We start from the raw sequence: 16326 nt of genomic DNA on the forward strand, positions 1-16326 counted from the left end.
GCTGGCTTGGGCCTGGCCCAGTCCTGGCCACTGTGGCCATCTGGGGAGTGAACCAGTGGATGGAAGAGTCTATCTCCTCCCCACCCCTCTTTTGTAATTCTGCCTTTCAAATAAGTAAATTTCTTTTTTTTTTTTTTTTAAAGAAAGCCTCTATAATAAAATACTGAAATGCATTTATTCTGGCTATCAGTTTCCTATACTTTTCTACAGTACTAAGATAAAAATATCCAGCGAGGTTGGGTGTTAGGCACAGTGGCTGGGGTGCTGCTTAGGATGCCCACATACCATATCAGAGTGCCTGATACGCATATTAGCAACGGCACTTCTCTGACCTAGCTCCCTGCTGGTGTAAATCCTGGGATGCAGCAAGTGCTGGTTTAAGTACCTGGGTCCCTGCCACCCACATGGGAGAATCAAAGTGAGTTCTGAGCTCCTGGCTTCTACCTAGCCCAGCCCTGGCTATTTTGAGCATTTGGGGAGTGAACCAGCAATTAGAAAATCTCTCTCTCTGCCTTTCAGATAAAATAAAACAAAATAAAAATCAAGCATATCAAAAGCAAGCACCATAAAAGTAAACACATTAATTCAATATCAATCTCCAAAAGAATTACAAAAAGACTCCACCAAACCTTTGTTTTGGCTCCTGTATGATCAATTTCCTCTTCTGGGGTATGCTCAGCATGGCACTTTTGATGACTTCCTTCTTCTTGGTCAACCTGCATTTTATCCTGGAATGAAAATATGTTAATTGATACTGTATGTAGTATCTTTTTTGTTGTTTTCAAAAATTAAACTGTAGCTCCGGCCATTGCAGCCATCTAAGCAGTGAACCAATGGAGGGAAGACCTTTCTCTGTCTCTCCCTCTCACTGTCTGTAACTCTACCTCTCAAATAAAATCTTTAAAAAAAATGCCAATATATTTGTGGGCTGATACTCTCAGTATTTTATGTACAAAAAAGAGTTCAAGCCTTTTTTGAAACATGGGTACACAGTAAAGTAAATGACAACAACTAAAAATAGATTAAAAGGAAAATAAAAATACAAAGGTCTACTTGAGGCTACGAGAATAAACCTTGTTTCATTCACCTGTGGCTACACTGCAAAATACATGGCAATTGTTCTCAAGTGAAATTTACAAGTTAACATTTACCAAAGCATGCTTACAGGCCAGCGCTGTGGCTCACTTGGCTAATCCTCTGCCTGCAGCGCCGGCACCCTGGGTTCTAGTCCCAGTTGGGGCACCGGGTTCTAGTCCTGGTTGCTCCTCTTCCAGTCCAGCTCTCTGCTGTGGCCTGGGAGGGCAGACAGAGGATGGCCCAAAGTGCTTAAAAACACACCCACACACACAAAGCATGCTTACAAAAAAAAAAAATCCAACTTGGAAAAGAAACAGGATAATTTATGTCTTTTACTCTATCTAGAATTAAGCAAATGTGTAATATGCAAAAAGTTGTCTTGGATAAGCTCATCTTTTGGCCAAAGAGAAAAACACGCTAGAAGATAATTCTATGTCATTAAAAGGTCAATTATTTCTGACACTCTAACTGCCCTTCCAATTCTATAACCTCCAGAACCCTGTGATGGATAATAAACAAAAAAAGTTGAGTGGCGTTATACAGGAAGACACAAATATGTTATTAACTCTAATATACTACTAACAAAAAACCCCGATCATTTAAACTAATAAAAAATAAAACAATCTGTAGATTGTTTTAGGTAGTATACACATTTTAAACATATTAATTTTTCCAATCCCTGAGTAAGGAGTATCTTTCCATTTTTGTGTGTCCTTGATGGTTTCTCTCATCAACATTTTATAAATTTCACTGTAGAGATCTTTTACTTCTTTGGTTAAAATTTATTCCTAAATATTTTATTTTTTTGTGGCTATTGTGAATGGGATTTCTTTCTTGATTTCTCTTTTGGCAAGTTCATTTTTGGTGTATAAAAATGCTACTGTTTTTGTATGTTGATTTTGTAACCTGAAACTTCTAAATTGGCTTATCAGTTCTAACATCTTTTTGGTAGAGTGTTTAGGTTCTTCCCATGTATAACATCCTGTCATCTATAAACTTGAGATCTTTTGACTTCCTCCTCTCCCACTTCAATGTTCTTTCTTTCTCCTTACTAATTGCTCTTGCTAATACTTCCAATACTGTATTGAATAAAAGTGGTGAAAGTGGACATCCTTTTCTTGCTCTAGAGATGGGGAGAATGTTCTCAGCTTTTTCCTATTCAGTATGATATTGGCTATTGATTTGTTATATATAGTCTTTATAATTTTTCCCTATCAAAATACCAATGACATTCTTTACAGAATTAGAAAAAAAAAATCCTGGGGCCAGAACAGTGGCATAGCGGGTAAAGCTGCTGCCTGCAGTGCTGTCACCCCATATGGGCACTGGTTTGAGTCCTAGCTGCTCCACTTCTGATCCAGCTCTCTGCTATGGCCTGGGAAAGCAGTAGAAGATGGTCCAAATCCTTGGGCTCCTGCACCCATGTAGGAGACCTGGAAGAAACTTCTAGCTCCTGGCTTTGGCCTGGTCCATCCCCAGGCATTGTGGCCATTTGGAGAGTGGACCAGCAGATGGAAGACCTTACTCTCTCTCTCTGCCTCTGTAACTCTGCCTTTCAAATACATAAATAAATCTTTAAAAAAAAAATTCCAAAATTCATATGGAATTACCAAAGACCCAGAATAGCCAAAGGAACTTTGATCAGGAATAAATCAAGCTGGAGGGATCACAATACCTGATTCCAAACCATACTATAAAGCTAATGGTAACTAAAAGAGCATGCATGGTACTGGCATAAAAACTGGCACATAGGTCAACGGAACAAGAGCCCAGAAATTAATTCTTATACATACAGTCAACTGATTCTTGACAAAAAGTACCCAAAACATTGGAGAAAGGATAGTCTTTTCCGTAAATGTTGCTGGCAAAGGAGATATATTTATGTAGAACAATGAAATTAGATCCGTACCTCTCACCATATACAATAATCAACTCAAGATGGATCAGACACCTAAATTTAAGACCACAGACTATGAAACTGCTAGAAGAAAATGTAGGTGAAATGCTTCAATACACTGGTGTAGGTGATGTCTTCTTAGGTAAGACCCCCTTAAGCACAGGTAACAAGAGCAAAATGGTAGTAATATGTTATTTCCTTAAGATAAATTAAAAAGAATATTTTAAGAATATAATCAATAGGGGGGATATCAATAGAAGTGCCTCTAGACTCTGGTTTCTCTGATTTTAAACCCCCTGAGAGTTGAAGCCATCTGTCTGTTCACTGCTGTATCTGAAAACACATTTTAGGTATTCTTTGTTTACTACTGAATAAAATCACTTAAGAGAAAAATCCAGAATTATTACCATGAATTCTAAGGCTATACATGATTTGTCCCTTGATCTAACATCTCAACTTCATTTTCTCTTCCTACTCTCCCCCTTTTGAGTCCTAAATCCTAAACATCGACCACTGTTCTATTTGTTACAATAAAAAAGGAGTTCCTATACCAGGGCCCCTGTATTTGTTATTTCCTTTGCTTGGACAACTAACTTTTTTTCAAATTGCCTAGCTCACCCATTCCTTCCTTGGTTGCTTTTCTTATCACCATCACATTGTTAATTTCTATTATGCATCCCTATTAATTTTATTTTTTAAAAAGATTTATCTATTTGAAAGTCGGTGTTACAGAGAGAGAGAGAGGGAGAGAGGGAGGGAGGGAGGGAGAGAGGGAGGGAGGGAGGGAGGGAAGAAGGGTCTTCCATCCGCTGGCTCACTCCCCCCAATTGGCCGCAACAGCCAGAGCTGCGCCAATCTGAAGCCCAAGGACTTGGGCCATCCTCCACTGCTTTCCCAGGACACAGCAGAGAGCCAGATAGGAAGTGGAGCAGCCGGGACTTGAACTGGTGCCCATATGGGATGCTGGCACTGCAGGTGGCAGCTTCACCCGCTATGCAACAGTGCCAGCCCCCATTAATTTTCTTTAGATTTACAGTCTATCATATTGCTTCTTCCTTGCCCTTTCTCAATGGAATGTTAAGTCACACATGGGTGAGAACCTTTTTTATCTTGTTTACCATTACATCCCCAGTGCCTAGAAGATTTGCTACTTCTTATAAATAATAAACTATTTTGAATTAAAAATAAGCACATGAGGGCTGGTGCTATGGCACAGCAGGTCAAGCGGCCACCTGTGGTGCCAGCATCTGATATGGGCACTGGTTTGAGTCCCTACTACTCCACTTCCAATCCAGTTCCCTGCTAATGGCCGGGGAAAGCAGTGGAAGACGGCCCAAGTGCTTGGGGCTTTCACCTGGGTGAGAAACCTGGAATAAGTTCCTGGCTTCGGACTGGCCTAACTCCAGCTGTTGCGGCCCTCTAGGGAGTGAACCAGTGGATGGAAAGATCTCTCTCTGTGTTTCTCTCTATATATGTAACTCTGCCTTGCAAATGAATAAATAAATCTTAAAAATAAGTACATGAAAAGATAACCCAAATGGTCAACAATTGAGAAACAGTTAAATTGTAATATGTTTGATTCCTGGTTTTATGATGCATTCTAAGATGTGATAACTTCTTAATATGCACAAATAACCATATATACCAAGAAGAGAGTTGTGAATCTCCTGAGACATTCTTATAGTTAAGAAAAAGCAGATAATTTACATAATTTTTTTCAAACAAAATCAAAGCTATCTGAATTTTGAATAAAAAATGAGCACATAGAATAATCTTTCATAAATTTATCCTCATGGAAAAAAAAGACTTCTGGGGCTGCTACTCATTAGCTTATGTCTGAGCTTCTTTACCGTACAGCCAGCAAGGTTAGCAGTGAGAGAACAGAAAAACTATGACCTTATTTTCTCCTCTAAAATTGAAACAATCACCACCCACAATCTACTTAGAACTGGTTCACTCTTTGAGTACAAGAAATATATAATGATATATATAATATATATCAATTATATATTGTGTATTTGTATATTTATATATAATTATATATTATATATTAATGATATATATACTATATAGTGATATTTAAGCCTTATGACTTTTACACTTCTGGACCCTAGAAAAATACATTAAAAATTAAAGCACACAGGATATTTTCTACACAAGGTACTAACATCACCCTTTATATTAGCAAAGAAAAATAAAGAAACTATAATTTACTCAACACTTATTATATTAGCCATGGTAGAGATTTAAAAGTAATATACCTGTGAATTGTCTTATCAACAATGCAAAGTCCATGATTCATTAAATTAGTTATTTTTCTTCTCCCTTTGATTATATAATTTATAAAAGCAGTATTCAAGAACATCTCACCTACTTGAAATTCCTTACATGAGAACCTCAACTACCTTGAAAAGTTCTGGTAAGCCAAAACCACAAAGTTCTTTTAAGAACTGAGTGACAAAAACAGATGTCATAAATCCATGCAGTTTATTTTTGACAGGTGGTCCTTTAAGTCCACATCAAGAAAGCATCCTAAAAAATTGGTCAATTGGATTTGCAGTCCACATACAGAAGCAGTAAATAAATTCTAGGGGAAATAAAAGATGAGTGCCATACCATTCTTGTTGTTATTTCAATTTCCTAACATTAAAGAGAAAACAGAAAGTCTAAGCAGAGACACTTAAAAGAGGTAAGGGAGGTGTTGTGACACAGCTGATAAGCTGCCACTTGGGACATCCACATCCCATACAGGGGTGCCTGGGTTGAGGCTCAGCTACTCAAATCCAGCTCACTGCTAATGTACCTGGCAGGCAGTAAATGATGGCCCAAGTCCTTGGGTTTCAGCCACCCCTGGATGGAATTTCTGGCTCCTGGCTTTCTCCTGGCCCAGACCTGGTTGTTGCAAACATTTGGGAAGTGAACCAGTGGCTGTAAATGTGTCTCTTTAGGCCTTTCCTCATTTCTCAGTCACTCTGCCTTTCAAATGAATCAGTCTTCATTTTTTTTTTTAAAAAGTGAAGAAAGTAAAATGTGCTCAAATTTAGTAAAAATAAATCTTAATGGATTAATTTATCTAACATGAGTTATTGTGAATTGCAATTTAAAAAGTTCACTTTTTTCTACTTATCCTTATGTTAATTTTTAAGAAATGGTTATATCTTCATTAACAGATTAGGGCATTTCTTCTTCAATTCAAATAAGGAAGAATGTGACAGCAAAATGACACATGAAAGAATAAAAATAAACAAAAAGTTACAGTCCTTAAATGTAGTACTTTAAGGCTAGTGGGTAAATTCTGATCGATCCAGAAGGAAAGATTATAATTATTTCAAAAGAAAACCTTCAAAATGGAGAAACTGTCTTGAAATTTAATAAAATAAAATCTGTACTTAATATGCAGAAATAGATGACAATAGATCTCTAATTATGATTATAAAAAAATCTAACAAATGCAATTAAAAATAATAAAGAAGAGACATAAAAAACATGAAAACTCTGTGTAATGCAATATGATCAACTTCCCCTAAGATTCCTTCCTCTTAGTATCCCCAGGTAAATTCAGTGTCACAAAACTATCATAAAGAAAAAGCAGGAAATCTGCAGAGGAATGTGCATTACATTCCTCTGCTTAACTGCTTCAGATGCCCCCTAACTGAATCTTAGAAAATTCTTTATTAGGCATGTATTTCCAATCTAAAAATGTGTATTTAATTAAAAATATTTCATTCTGATTTTAGCTGTAAGCTAAAAAAAAAAAACCATAATAGCACATGTTTTTAACAGAAATTAAGAATGTAAGGATGACTGCTAACATACATGATCCATATAATGCTATGAAAGATGCACAAGCCCCTGAAAAAATGCATTTCAATATGAAAGATGTAGAAACTTTAAATAAATGATCTAACAGAAATGTTTAGAGTCCTACAGCAGAAATTTAAAATAAAGCCTTACAGATCAATGTTTCAACTATTAAAGTGCCAGTTAAGATAATGTACTGAATAAAATATATTAGAAAAACTTTGAGACAGATTTCTACATACCATATCATCTTTGTTTTCATTCTTAAATGAAGTGTCTGTCTCCATAGGAGCATCACTGTGATCTCCTTCCAAATTCTGTTTCTCAATTACGGATGCACTAGCCACACTGAAGATTCCATGGATGTTGACACGAACTTTAACCTTTACTTTTGAACTATCACCATCAGACTGTGGAAAAACATTCTGAATAGTGAAGCTCCCTTAAGGAAAAAAGAGTTTTAATCAGTACATGAGCCTCAGATTAACTCATGTAATTTGTTCAATAATCTGTCATCTTTAAGATGCTGGCAAACAACTGTAAAATTATAATCACATCATTATAATTTAGGTACTTCTCCCAGAATATCTTTTTCATAGGATACAAAATTTGATATGAGACTCAGAAATGTTAAATAAACTCACCCCAAATCCTCAATACTAGTGAAAAGAAGTGTTGAGATTTTAATCAAGGACAATTTGATTCCTAGGAAATGTAACTTCTAAGCATTTTATTTTATAATACTACTACTCTAAAACCAAAATAAAAATAATTCAGTTTCTAAGGTTGAAAACAAAACAGATGCTCTCTGCTCTAACCTTTATAGATAGTAACCATCTTGGTAATTCATAAATAAAGGAATTTCAAAAATTTTTGAAATTTTCTTTTAACAAAATTTGTGACATCGATTACAGAAAACAGAATACTAGGCAGCAAAACTAGATAATAAAAAATGTGGCTGCTCTTTTTCTGGGTTGAATTATGTCCCACCCCTGTTCATATGTTTGAGTCTTAACTTCCCAACTATCTCATATTGTCTGTATTTGGATATCAGGTCTTTAAAGATGTCTGAAGGAGGTAATATGTTAAGATTGGGTCATTAGGGTGAGCCCTATTACAATATAACTGGTGTCCTTATTGAAAGAAGTAATTTGAGAACAGACAAATGCACGTGCAAGAGAATAATTTGTGAACATGAAAGTGGTCACCTATAAACTCCAAGACAAGGCTGGAATGGATTCTTCCCCCATACAACCCTCAGAAGAAACCACACTTGCCAATACCTTGATTTCAGAATTCTGACTTCCAGAACAGAGACAATAAATTTACATTGAATAAATCTCCTAAGTTGTGGTACTTTCTTAGAGCAACCCTAGAACATTAATTAAACCTTTTAATAATTTTTATTGCTTTAAATAATGTTATTTGAAATATTTTTTGTCCCCCTTTTGGTCTATCAATATAGAAAATTTTTAAACTTAAAAATAATTCCTCTTTGGAGTCTCTGAAGGGGGAATGATGTAGGCAGGCATTCAGGTTAAAACTGATTAGGTCTGTGAGTGGGAAGACCATGCCTTCACCACGCCCCTGTGTGACCTCATGCCACTACCTGACCATACCTCAGCACCCACCGGCCAATCAGGTTAATCAACCACTCCCCTTTGGAAGTGGATTAAAAGCCTGGGACAAGGTGTGCCTGCCCTTTCCTTGCTTTGGCCTTTTGCCAGTATGGCGCCTGCTGTGGCCATGCACCTCCAGGGTGCATGGCCTTCGGGGCACCCCAACTCACGCTTCCTAGCCTAGATGCTCCTCCGCGTGGCTAGTTTCTGGTACTCGGTATAAACCCAGATTTACCTCTCTCCTTTAGACAGGGCCCTCACTCTCCTATTCATCTTTCTCACTGAATAAAGGCTTAAAATGTAAAATAAATAGATAAAAAATAATTCCTCTTAAATAATACAATTATTTTATCATATCTCCTGGATAGATTATTCAGTTAAAACAGTCTTATTAATCCAATAATAGTTATTCTAGTTGTTGTCAGTGAACAAAGTTTTTCTTTAAAAGATGTATTTGCTATCTGAAAGGCAGAGTTACAGAGAAGTAAATGCAGAGAGAGAGAGAGAGAGAGAGAGAGAGAGAGAGAGAAAGTCCTCCATTCAGTGTTCACTCCCCAAATGGCCACAACAGCCAGGAGCTAGGAGCCAGGAGCCTCCTCCAGGCCTCCTACAGGGGTGCAGGGGCCCAAGGACTTGGGCCATGTTCCACTGGTTTCTCAGGCCATAGCAGAGAGCGGGATCAGAAGTGCAGCAGCCAAGACTGGAACCAGCGCTCATATGGATGCTGGCACTGTAGGTGACAGCTTTACCTACTACACCTCAGCACTGGCCCCGAACATAAAGTTTTTTTTTTTTTGACAGGCAGAGTGGACAGTGAGAGAGAGAGAGAGAGACAAAGAGAAAGGTCTTCCTTTTGCCATTGGTTCACCCTCCAATGGCTGCCGTGGGCAGCGCGCTGCGCTGATCCGAGGGCAGGAGCCAGGTGCTTCTCCTGGTCTCCCATGGGGTGCAGGGCCCAAACACTTGGGTCATCCTCCACTGCACTCCCTGGCCATAGCAGAGAGCTGGCCTGGAAGAGGGGCAACCGGGACAGAATCCAGCGCCCCGACTGGGACTAGAACCCTGTGTGCCGGCGCCACAGGCAGAGGGTTAGCCTACTGAGCCACGGCACCGGCTCGGACATTAAGTTTTAAAATCAGAATATATGGTGAGCTTGGCAGCACAATTTGAATTTACTGACTAAAGAGTTTTTCCAGAAAATACTCATATAACTTTTTAGGCCACTTGTATTTTAAATATAGAAATCAAAATTAATTAAACATACTCAAGCCTGCTGTTGTTCTAAAAATAAACTGAGCACTAAAAACTGCATGTTAAGAAGTATGAATATATTTCTTTAAATACCTAGTGTTGGCTTAGTGGAAGTGTCAATTTATTTGTTTCTTTAATTATACATATTACTTATTAAAGGTCAACAATTTATGGGAAGTTATTTTCTTACCAATTCTTGCATCAGGATAAGGCACTTCATGCAAATTCGTATAAAATGCTTCTAGTTCAAATGGTTCCTTCTTGTGGAAAGTGATGACTTTTGAGAATGGGGCAGGATGGTTCTTACAGAACACTTCACATTCCCTAAAATGTAATGGGAACAAATAGAAAACAAAGTTGACTGTGAACATAACTCAGAATCTATCTTTCTTCCATCTTTCTGTTTGTTTCTTTTTGTTCTGGAGAGAGACAGACTAAAAGAGAAAGGCAGATTTCACCTGTCCGCTGGCTTACTCCCCAAATGCCCAGAACAGCTGAGGCTATGGCAGGCTGAAGCCAGGAGCCAGGTCTCCCATATGAACAACAGAAACCCAACTATGTGTGCCACCATCCATCTGCTGCTTCCCCGAGTGCTACACCAGCAGGAACTGGTAGCAGAGCTGGGACCTGAACCTAGGCACTCTAACAAAGGATGTCAGTATTCCAAGCAGTGTCCTAACTACTGCTCCAAACATCCACCCCTCCATTTCATTTTAATTCCTAAGCAACAACTGCAAAGATCTGTAAAAACAAATGTAAAAAAACACAATTTTTGATTTAGCTATAAACACGTATTTTGACAGCTTATGGTTACAAGTTTTTTTTGTTGTTGTTTTGTTTTTTGACAGGCAGAGTTAGACAGTGAGAGAGACAGAGAGACAGGTCTTCCATTTCCATTGGTTTACCCCCAAAATGGCCGCTACGGCCAACGCGCTGCGGCCGGCACACTGCAATGATCCGAGGCCAGGAGCCAGGTGCCTCCTCCTGGTCTCCCCTGCAGGTGCAGGGCCCAAGGACCTGGGCTATCAATTGCCTTCCCGGGCCACAGCAGAAAGCTGGACTGGAAGAGTAGCAACTGGGACAGAATCCGGCGCCCCAACCCGGACTAGAACCCAGGGTGCCAGCGCCATAGGCAGAGGATTAGCCAAGTGAGCCACAGCGCCGGCTGTTTTTAGAATGTCTACCCTAACAGTTGTATAGTACTAAAAAGAGAAAAATTAACAAAGAATGTATGTATTCAGGGGAATTTCAAAAAGTTCATGGAAAACTGAATTGACTATTATTTTGGTACAACAAAGGTTTTGAAACCTATGCATTAATTTTTTCATCACAGCAATTTTCCCACAATCTTTTTGAAGATCTCTTTATGGCTAATATGCAGGATTTTGTAAAATCACATTTGAAGATCAGTCCCTAATCATTAATTTCCAAAATACTTGCCATATATAACTCTTTCAAATTCCAGCTTCTTTTGAAAAACTTTTATTAGGAAATAATTTTTTTCAAAGATTGATTTATTTGAAAGGCAAAGTTAGACAGTAGGGTGGGGTGGGAGGAGAGATTTTCCATCTGCTGGTTCACTTCCCAAATGGTCCCAACACTCAGGGAATTTTAAGAAGTATAAATTTCTTTAATTTGGAAAAGTAAGCTTAATCAGGTAATGATTTATGACGAGCTCCAACCAAGGTTTTAAAAATAACTTACCCAGTTCCATCTTCAAAAGAGGTCTTCCACCTTAGTGTGATTGAATAGGGAACAATGTCTGTTATGGAAAATTCACGCACTTTAAATGCTGGTGAGAGAATCGCACACTGAAAACAAGATGTATACCATATTTAAATAAATAAACCCAAACTATACCCTAGGTTACCCTGATCTAAGTGCTTAATAAGGTCTTTAGATTAAAATTATTACATTTAAAAATTTTGGTAATGACTACAGAAAATCCAAAGAGTCAGAATACTCTTTATGTGACCTTAAAAAAATTAATGTAAGAGTATTTTCTATTGTAAGAATTCATTTAAAAAAAGTTCGGTGTACTTACAAACATATTGTCCTAATATAATTTAGAACTATAAATGAGACTTATCAAGAATAATTTCAATTTATTAATTTTACTGACAAATGGTTACAAAAGACAATATGAAGAGAGTCCCCAAGACCTATCGCAACATACCTTCTAAAAAAGTCAATATTCATACCTGTAATGCACATCCTCTTGCAACAGCTTCATCAGCATTTAATGTGGTACTTATGTCTTTCAGAAAGAATTTACTGATTTGTTCCTTCACTGCAGGAATTCTTGTTGCCCCTCCTACAATTTCTATACTACTTATGTCTTCACGTTGTAAGTCTGGAAAATAAAACGTTTTTAATTGAGAAAAATAAGAATCATTAAAAGTTTGTGAAGAGTAGGCTTTTTTTAAAAAAAAGATTTATTTATTTATTTGAAAGGCAGAGTTACAGGGGCAGAGAGAGAGAGAGAGAGGGAGAGGGAGAGGGAGAGGGAGAGGGAGAGGGAGAGAATGAATGGAGCAAGAGAGACAGAAAGTTCTTCCATCTACTGGTTCACTCCCCACATGGCCATAAAGGCCGGGGCTATGGCAATCTGAAGCCAGGAGCCAGGAGCTTCTTCTGGTTCTTCCATGCAGGTGCAGGGGCCTAAGCACTTGGGCCATCTTCTACTGCTTTCCCAGGCCACAGCAAAGAGCTGGATTGGAAGTGGAGCAGCCAGGACTCGAACCGGCGTCCACATGGGATGCCAGCACTGCAGGCAGTGGCTTTTACTTGCTATGCCACAGCACCAGCCCCGAACAGTAGACTTTAAAGGAGATCAAATATATATGTACTCAAAAGAAGGTACTATGGAAAGAAGATAAAAATACAAACTTTGGAAAAAGACATTTAATGAATATTAGTTATATATGTGACAGGCACCGAACTTAATCCATATGATGAAGTTTTAATATAGATAGACAAATCCCTATAGAATGTATGATTGATTACAAAAAAAACTTAGCCAAATACAATCAAGCCCATTACTAGTTTAATTTCACTTAAAAATTTTGCATAATCACATACAAACACCTCCAAATAGAATTAGCATTAGTTTTATGATGTAAAAAATAAAACAATAAAATAAGCCAGGAAGAATTCTTAAAAATCTAGATTTAGGACATATAATGAATAAAGAAGTTACAGGGTCTGGCATAGTGAGTGAAGCTGCCACCTGTGACACTGGAATCCCACATGGGTTTGGGTTTGAGTCCCAGCTGTTCCACTTCAGTCCAGCTTCCTGCTAATGTACCTGGGAAAGCAGTGGAGGATGGCCTAAGTAGTTGGGCAGCTGTACCCATGTTGGAGACAGACCCAGAAGAAGCTCTTGACTTTGGCTGGCCCAAAGCTGGACCGTTGTGGCCATCAACAAGTATGCCAGCAGAAGTCAGAGCTGTCTCTCCCTCTAATTCTTTAAAATGAAATGAATCTTACAAAAAAAAAAAAAAAAAAGATGCTAATTAGGACACCTATGTCCCACTTAGAAGTGGCTGAAATTTATTCCCAGCTCTGGTTCCTGATTCCACTCTCCTGCTTATAATTCAGGCCCTGGGAAGCAGCAAGAATTGCTCAGAGTTGAGTTCCTGGCTCCCACCTACAGCCTCCCAGCCACTGTAGTCATTTGGAGAGTAAAACAGTGGATGGGGGAGAGGGCATCTTTCTATTTACCTGTTTTTCTGTCTTTGTTTTTTTTTTTAAGACTTATTTTTTTATTTGAGTGGTAGAGTTACAGACAGAGAGGGAGAGACAGAGAGAAAGGTCTTCCATCTGCTGGTTCACTCCCCAAATGGCTGCAATGGCTGGAACTAGGCCTAATCTGAAGCCAGGAGCTTCTTCTGGGTCTCCCACGTGGGAGCAGGGTCTCAAACACTTGGGCCATCTTCCACTGCTGGATCAGGCCATAGCAAAGAGCTGGATCAGAAGAGGAGCAGCAGAAACATGAACCAGCACCCATGTGGGATGCCAGCACCACAGGTGGAGGCTTAACCTACAGGGCTTCCTGTCTCTGTGTTTCTACCTCTCGGGAAAAAAAAAACAAAAAAACAAAAAAAAAAACTTATGATTTCTCTTCCTGTAAAATGGAAGTTACACATGTGTAAAGAAAAAACAAAAAACATGGGGCTGGCGCAGTGGTGCAACGAGTTAACACCCTGGCCTGTAGCACTGACATCCCATATGGGCACCGGTTTGAGTGCCGGCTGCTCCACTTCCCATCCAGCTCTCTGCTGTGGCCTGGGAAAGCAGTAGAAGATAGTCCAAGTCCTTGGGCCCATGTACCCACATGGGAGCCCCAGAGAAGGCTCCTGGCTTCAGATCAGTGCAGCTCCGGCTGTTGCAGCCAATTGGTGAGTGAACCATTGGATGGAAGACCCCCCGCCCCCACCTCTCTGTGCAATTCTGACTTTCAAATAAATAAAAAAATCTTTAAAAGAAAAAAAAACATGCAGTTTTCCTTGCTTTTACCATTTTTACCCTTCTTAAGTAAGTAACACCATGGTAAAATTTTGATAGTCCAGTAATTGCCACTTACTAGCCTGCTCCATTACTCCTTTTAAAGGTGGTTCAACCCTGGCCAAGAGGGAAGCACATAATTGTTCAAATTGAGATCTGTGGGAAAATGAAATAAAATTCATTATTTAGCGATTAAAAAGTGTATCTTTTAAACAGAAGGAAAAAAATCACATGTGATTTAAACATTATAAAACAAGCAAACACTCTTCAAACTGAAAACGCTTATGGTACCTGTTCATTTTACTAGAAACGTCAAGGTCATTCATGAAACACTCAATGTTCAGTGGAAGATCTGATGCATTTGCACTCATTAGCTTCTTTAGTTTCTCACATTCCTGATATAAACGTAACAAGGCCCGAGAGTTTTCTTTCACATTTATCTTATATTTGGTCTTGAATTCATCGCAGAAGTAGTCTACTAAAGCCTCATCAAAGTTCCTGCCACCCAAATATGGATCAAAGGTAGTAGCCAAGACCTGTTTAATTGAAAAAGCAGAACTGAATTTTCAGAAATATAGATTCTTTCAAAAATGAACAAACAAAAATAAAAAAAAGAAAAGTTTCTAAAGTTATAACAATAAAACTAAGCTAAATAAGTTGTCTAATCACAAGGATGTCCACTGTGGAATCAGAGTTAAATTATTGCTTACATTCAGTCAACATTATTTCCTTACTTTGAATTATCTGCTTTATAGTTAGAGGCTCATATATCACAATTAAAAGAATACTTCTAATTCTTAAATAATTGGACCAAAATAAATGCAAGTTCATTATCTCTAATCCTTTGGTTCTATAACAGTACTGAACAGGTAGTCCAGAAACCAAGTTTAAGAGCGCAAAGAAACAGTTCTAAGCATATAAACAAGAATCGAACATCCACAAAAAACAGATCCAAAAACTAAAAATAAATATTATAGTCAGTCAATTTATAGGTCTAGAACTAGGCCTTTTATTATTTAAATATATATACACACATATATATACACACACACACATCCAGTTTATTTTTGTGGGGAGCAAACCGGACTAGACTGAGTTACTGGAATTAAGACTTATTCTATGCATCTGCTCTCCCACAATATGGCGCTGGGAGAGAAGTAAACAGCTTCCGCACAGCTGCCTCCAGTTCAACTAATAAACTGTAGGACTTGCTCCTGATTGGAGGAGAGCAGCGTACTCGGCGTGTGGGCAGCCGAGTTGGGATTGGCGGAGGAGGACTATAAAGGAGGAGAGAGACGGCATGCACCAGGGACATCTAAGGGGAACCTCTAAGGGGAACACCTGTGCAGCCCCCAAGAGAGCCGGCCGGCAGTGTGCCGCTCCCCTGCGGAAGTGGGGAATGTGGCCAGGGGGAACTGCCCTTCCACGGAGGTGGAAGGGATAGTAGCCAACCCGGGAAGAACCAGCAGCAAACCCGGGGAAGGCCGAGCAGACGAAAGAACAGCGCAGGGTCCTGTGTCGTTCCTCCACGAAGAGGGGGAGCGACAATTTTCACAAAAAATATGAAGAAATAAAGATATACATGAGAGAGCAAAAAAGAAAAGAGAAACAAATACAGAGGGAGACAAGTACCAATAAGCTTACTGAGAAATGGGCTTTCAGCAGTCAAGTAAAAGGGAAAAAACTTCAACATAAGAGTTTTTGAAAACATAGGCCAGGACATCTGGTCTACCTTCTTAGGGTGCAATGACGACTTGCAACAGTCAATACAAAACAAAGCATCTCACAGTTGGTATGGCTCTTCTGCTCTTTCTTTACAAAAGATGGGATGGAGTGGAAAAGTGGAAATAAACATCACAGTAGGATGTGAGGGCAATCTAGGTGGAATGTCAGCCTATAGACCCACATGAAGAGTCCATCCATAGACTTCTCATGAAGTTCAGCTTTACCCCAAATTAAATGAAAAATTATCTTAGTGTGTGACCAGCTCAAGTGTGTATTCTTTGGGGGAAAACGGTCATAGCCCTCACCTGGCCTTCAAAGGGGTCTATGATATAAAAATGATGGGTCACAACTCTAAGGCATCTACTAAAAAGGAAGCAAATAGGGGCTGGTGCTGTTGCACAGTGGGTTAATGCCCTAGTCTGAAGTGCCAGCATCCTATATGGGCCATGG

General features: G+C 38.9%; 1 protein-coding gene across 1 annotated transcript in view; it reads right to left on the reverse strand.

Annotated features, from left to right (window-relative positions):
* Window positions 1–16326, reverse strand: part of HSPA4L (heat shock protein family A (Hsp70) member 4 like) — a 62376-nt gene that overhangs the window by 20456 nt on the left and 25594 nt on the right. The window contains exons 7-13 of the mRNA XM_002717242.6: window positions 14443–14687; window positions 14231–14307; window positions 11847–11998; window positions 11350–11456; window positions 9836–9969; window positions 7018–7217; window positions 630–728 (exon numbers count right to left, since the gene is read on the reverse strand). Coding sequence (XP_002717288.1) covers window positions 630–728; window positions 7018–7217; window positions 9836–9969; window positions 11350–11456; window positions 11847–11998; window positions 14231–14307; window positions 14443–14687 — 1014 coding nt within the window. The remainder of the gene's footprint in view (window positions 1–629; window positions 729–7017; window positions 7218–9835; window positions 9970–11349; window positions 11457–11846; window positions 11999–14230; window positions 14308–14442; window positions 14688–16326) is intronic.

This window comes from Oryctolagus cuniculus, chromosome 8, assembly GCF_051225735.1.
Source record: "Oryctolagus cuniculus isolate XC-2025 breed Fujian yellow rabbit chromosome 8, ASM5122573v1, whole genome shotgun sequence".
NCBI classification, from domain to species: Eukaryota; Metazoa; Chordata; class Mammalia; order Lagomorpha; family Leporidae; genus Oryctolagus; species Oryctolagus cuniculus.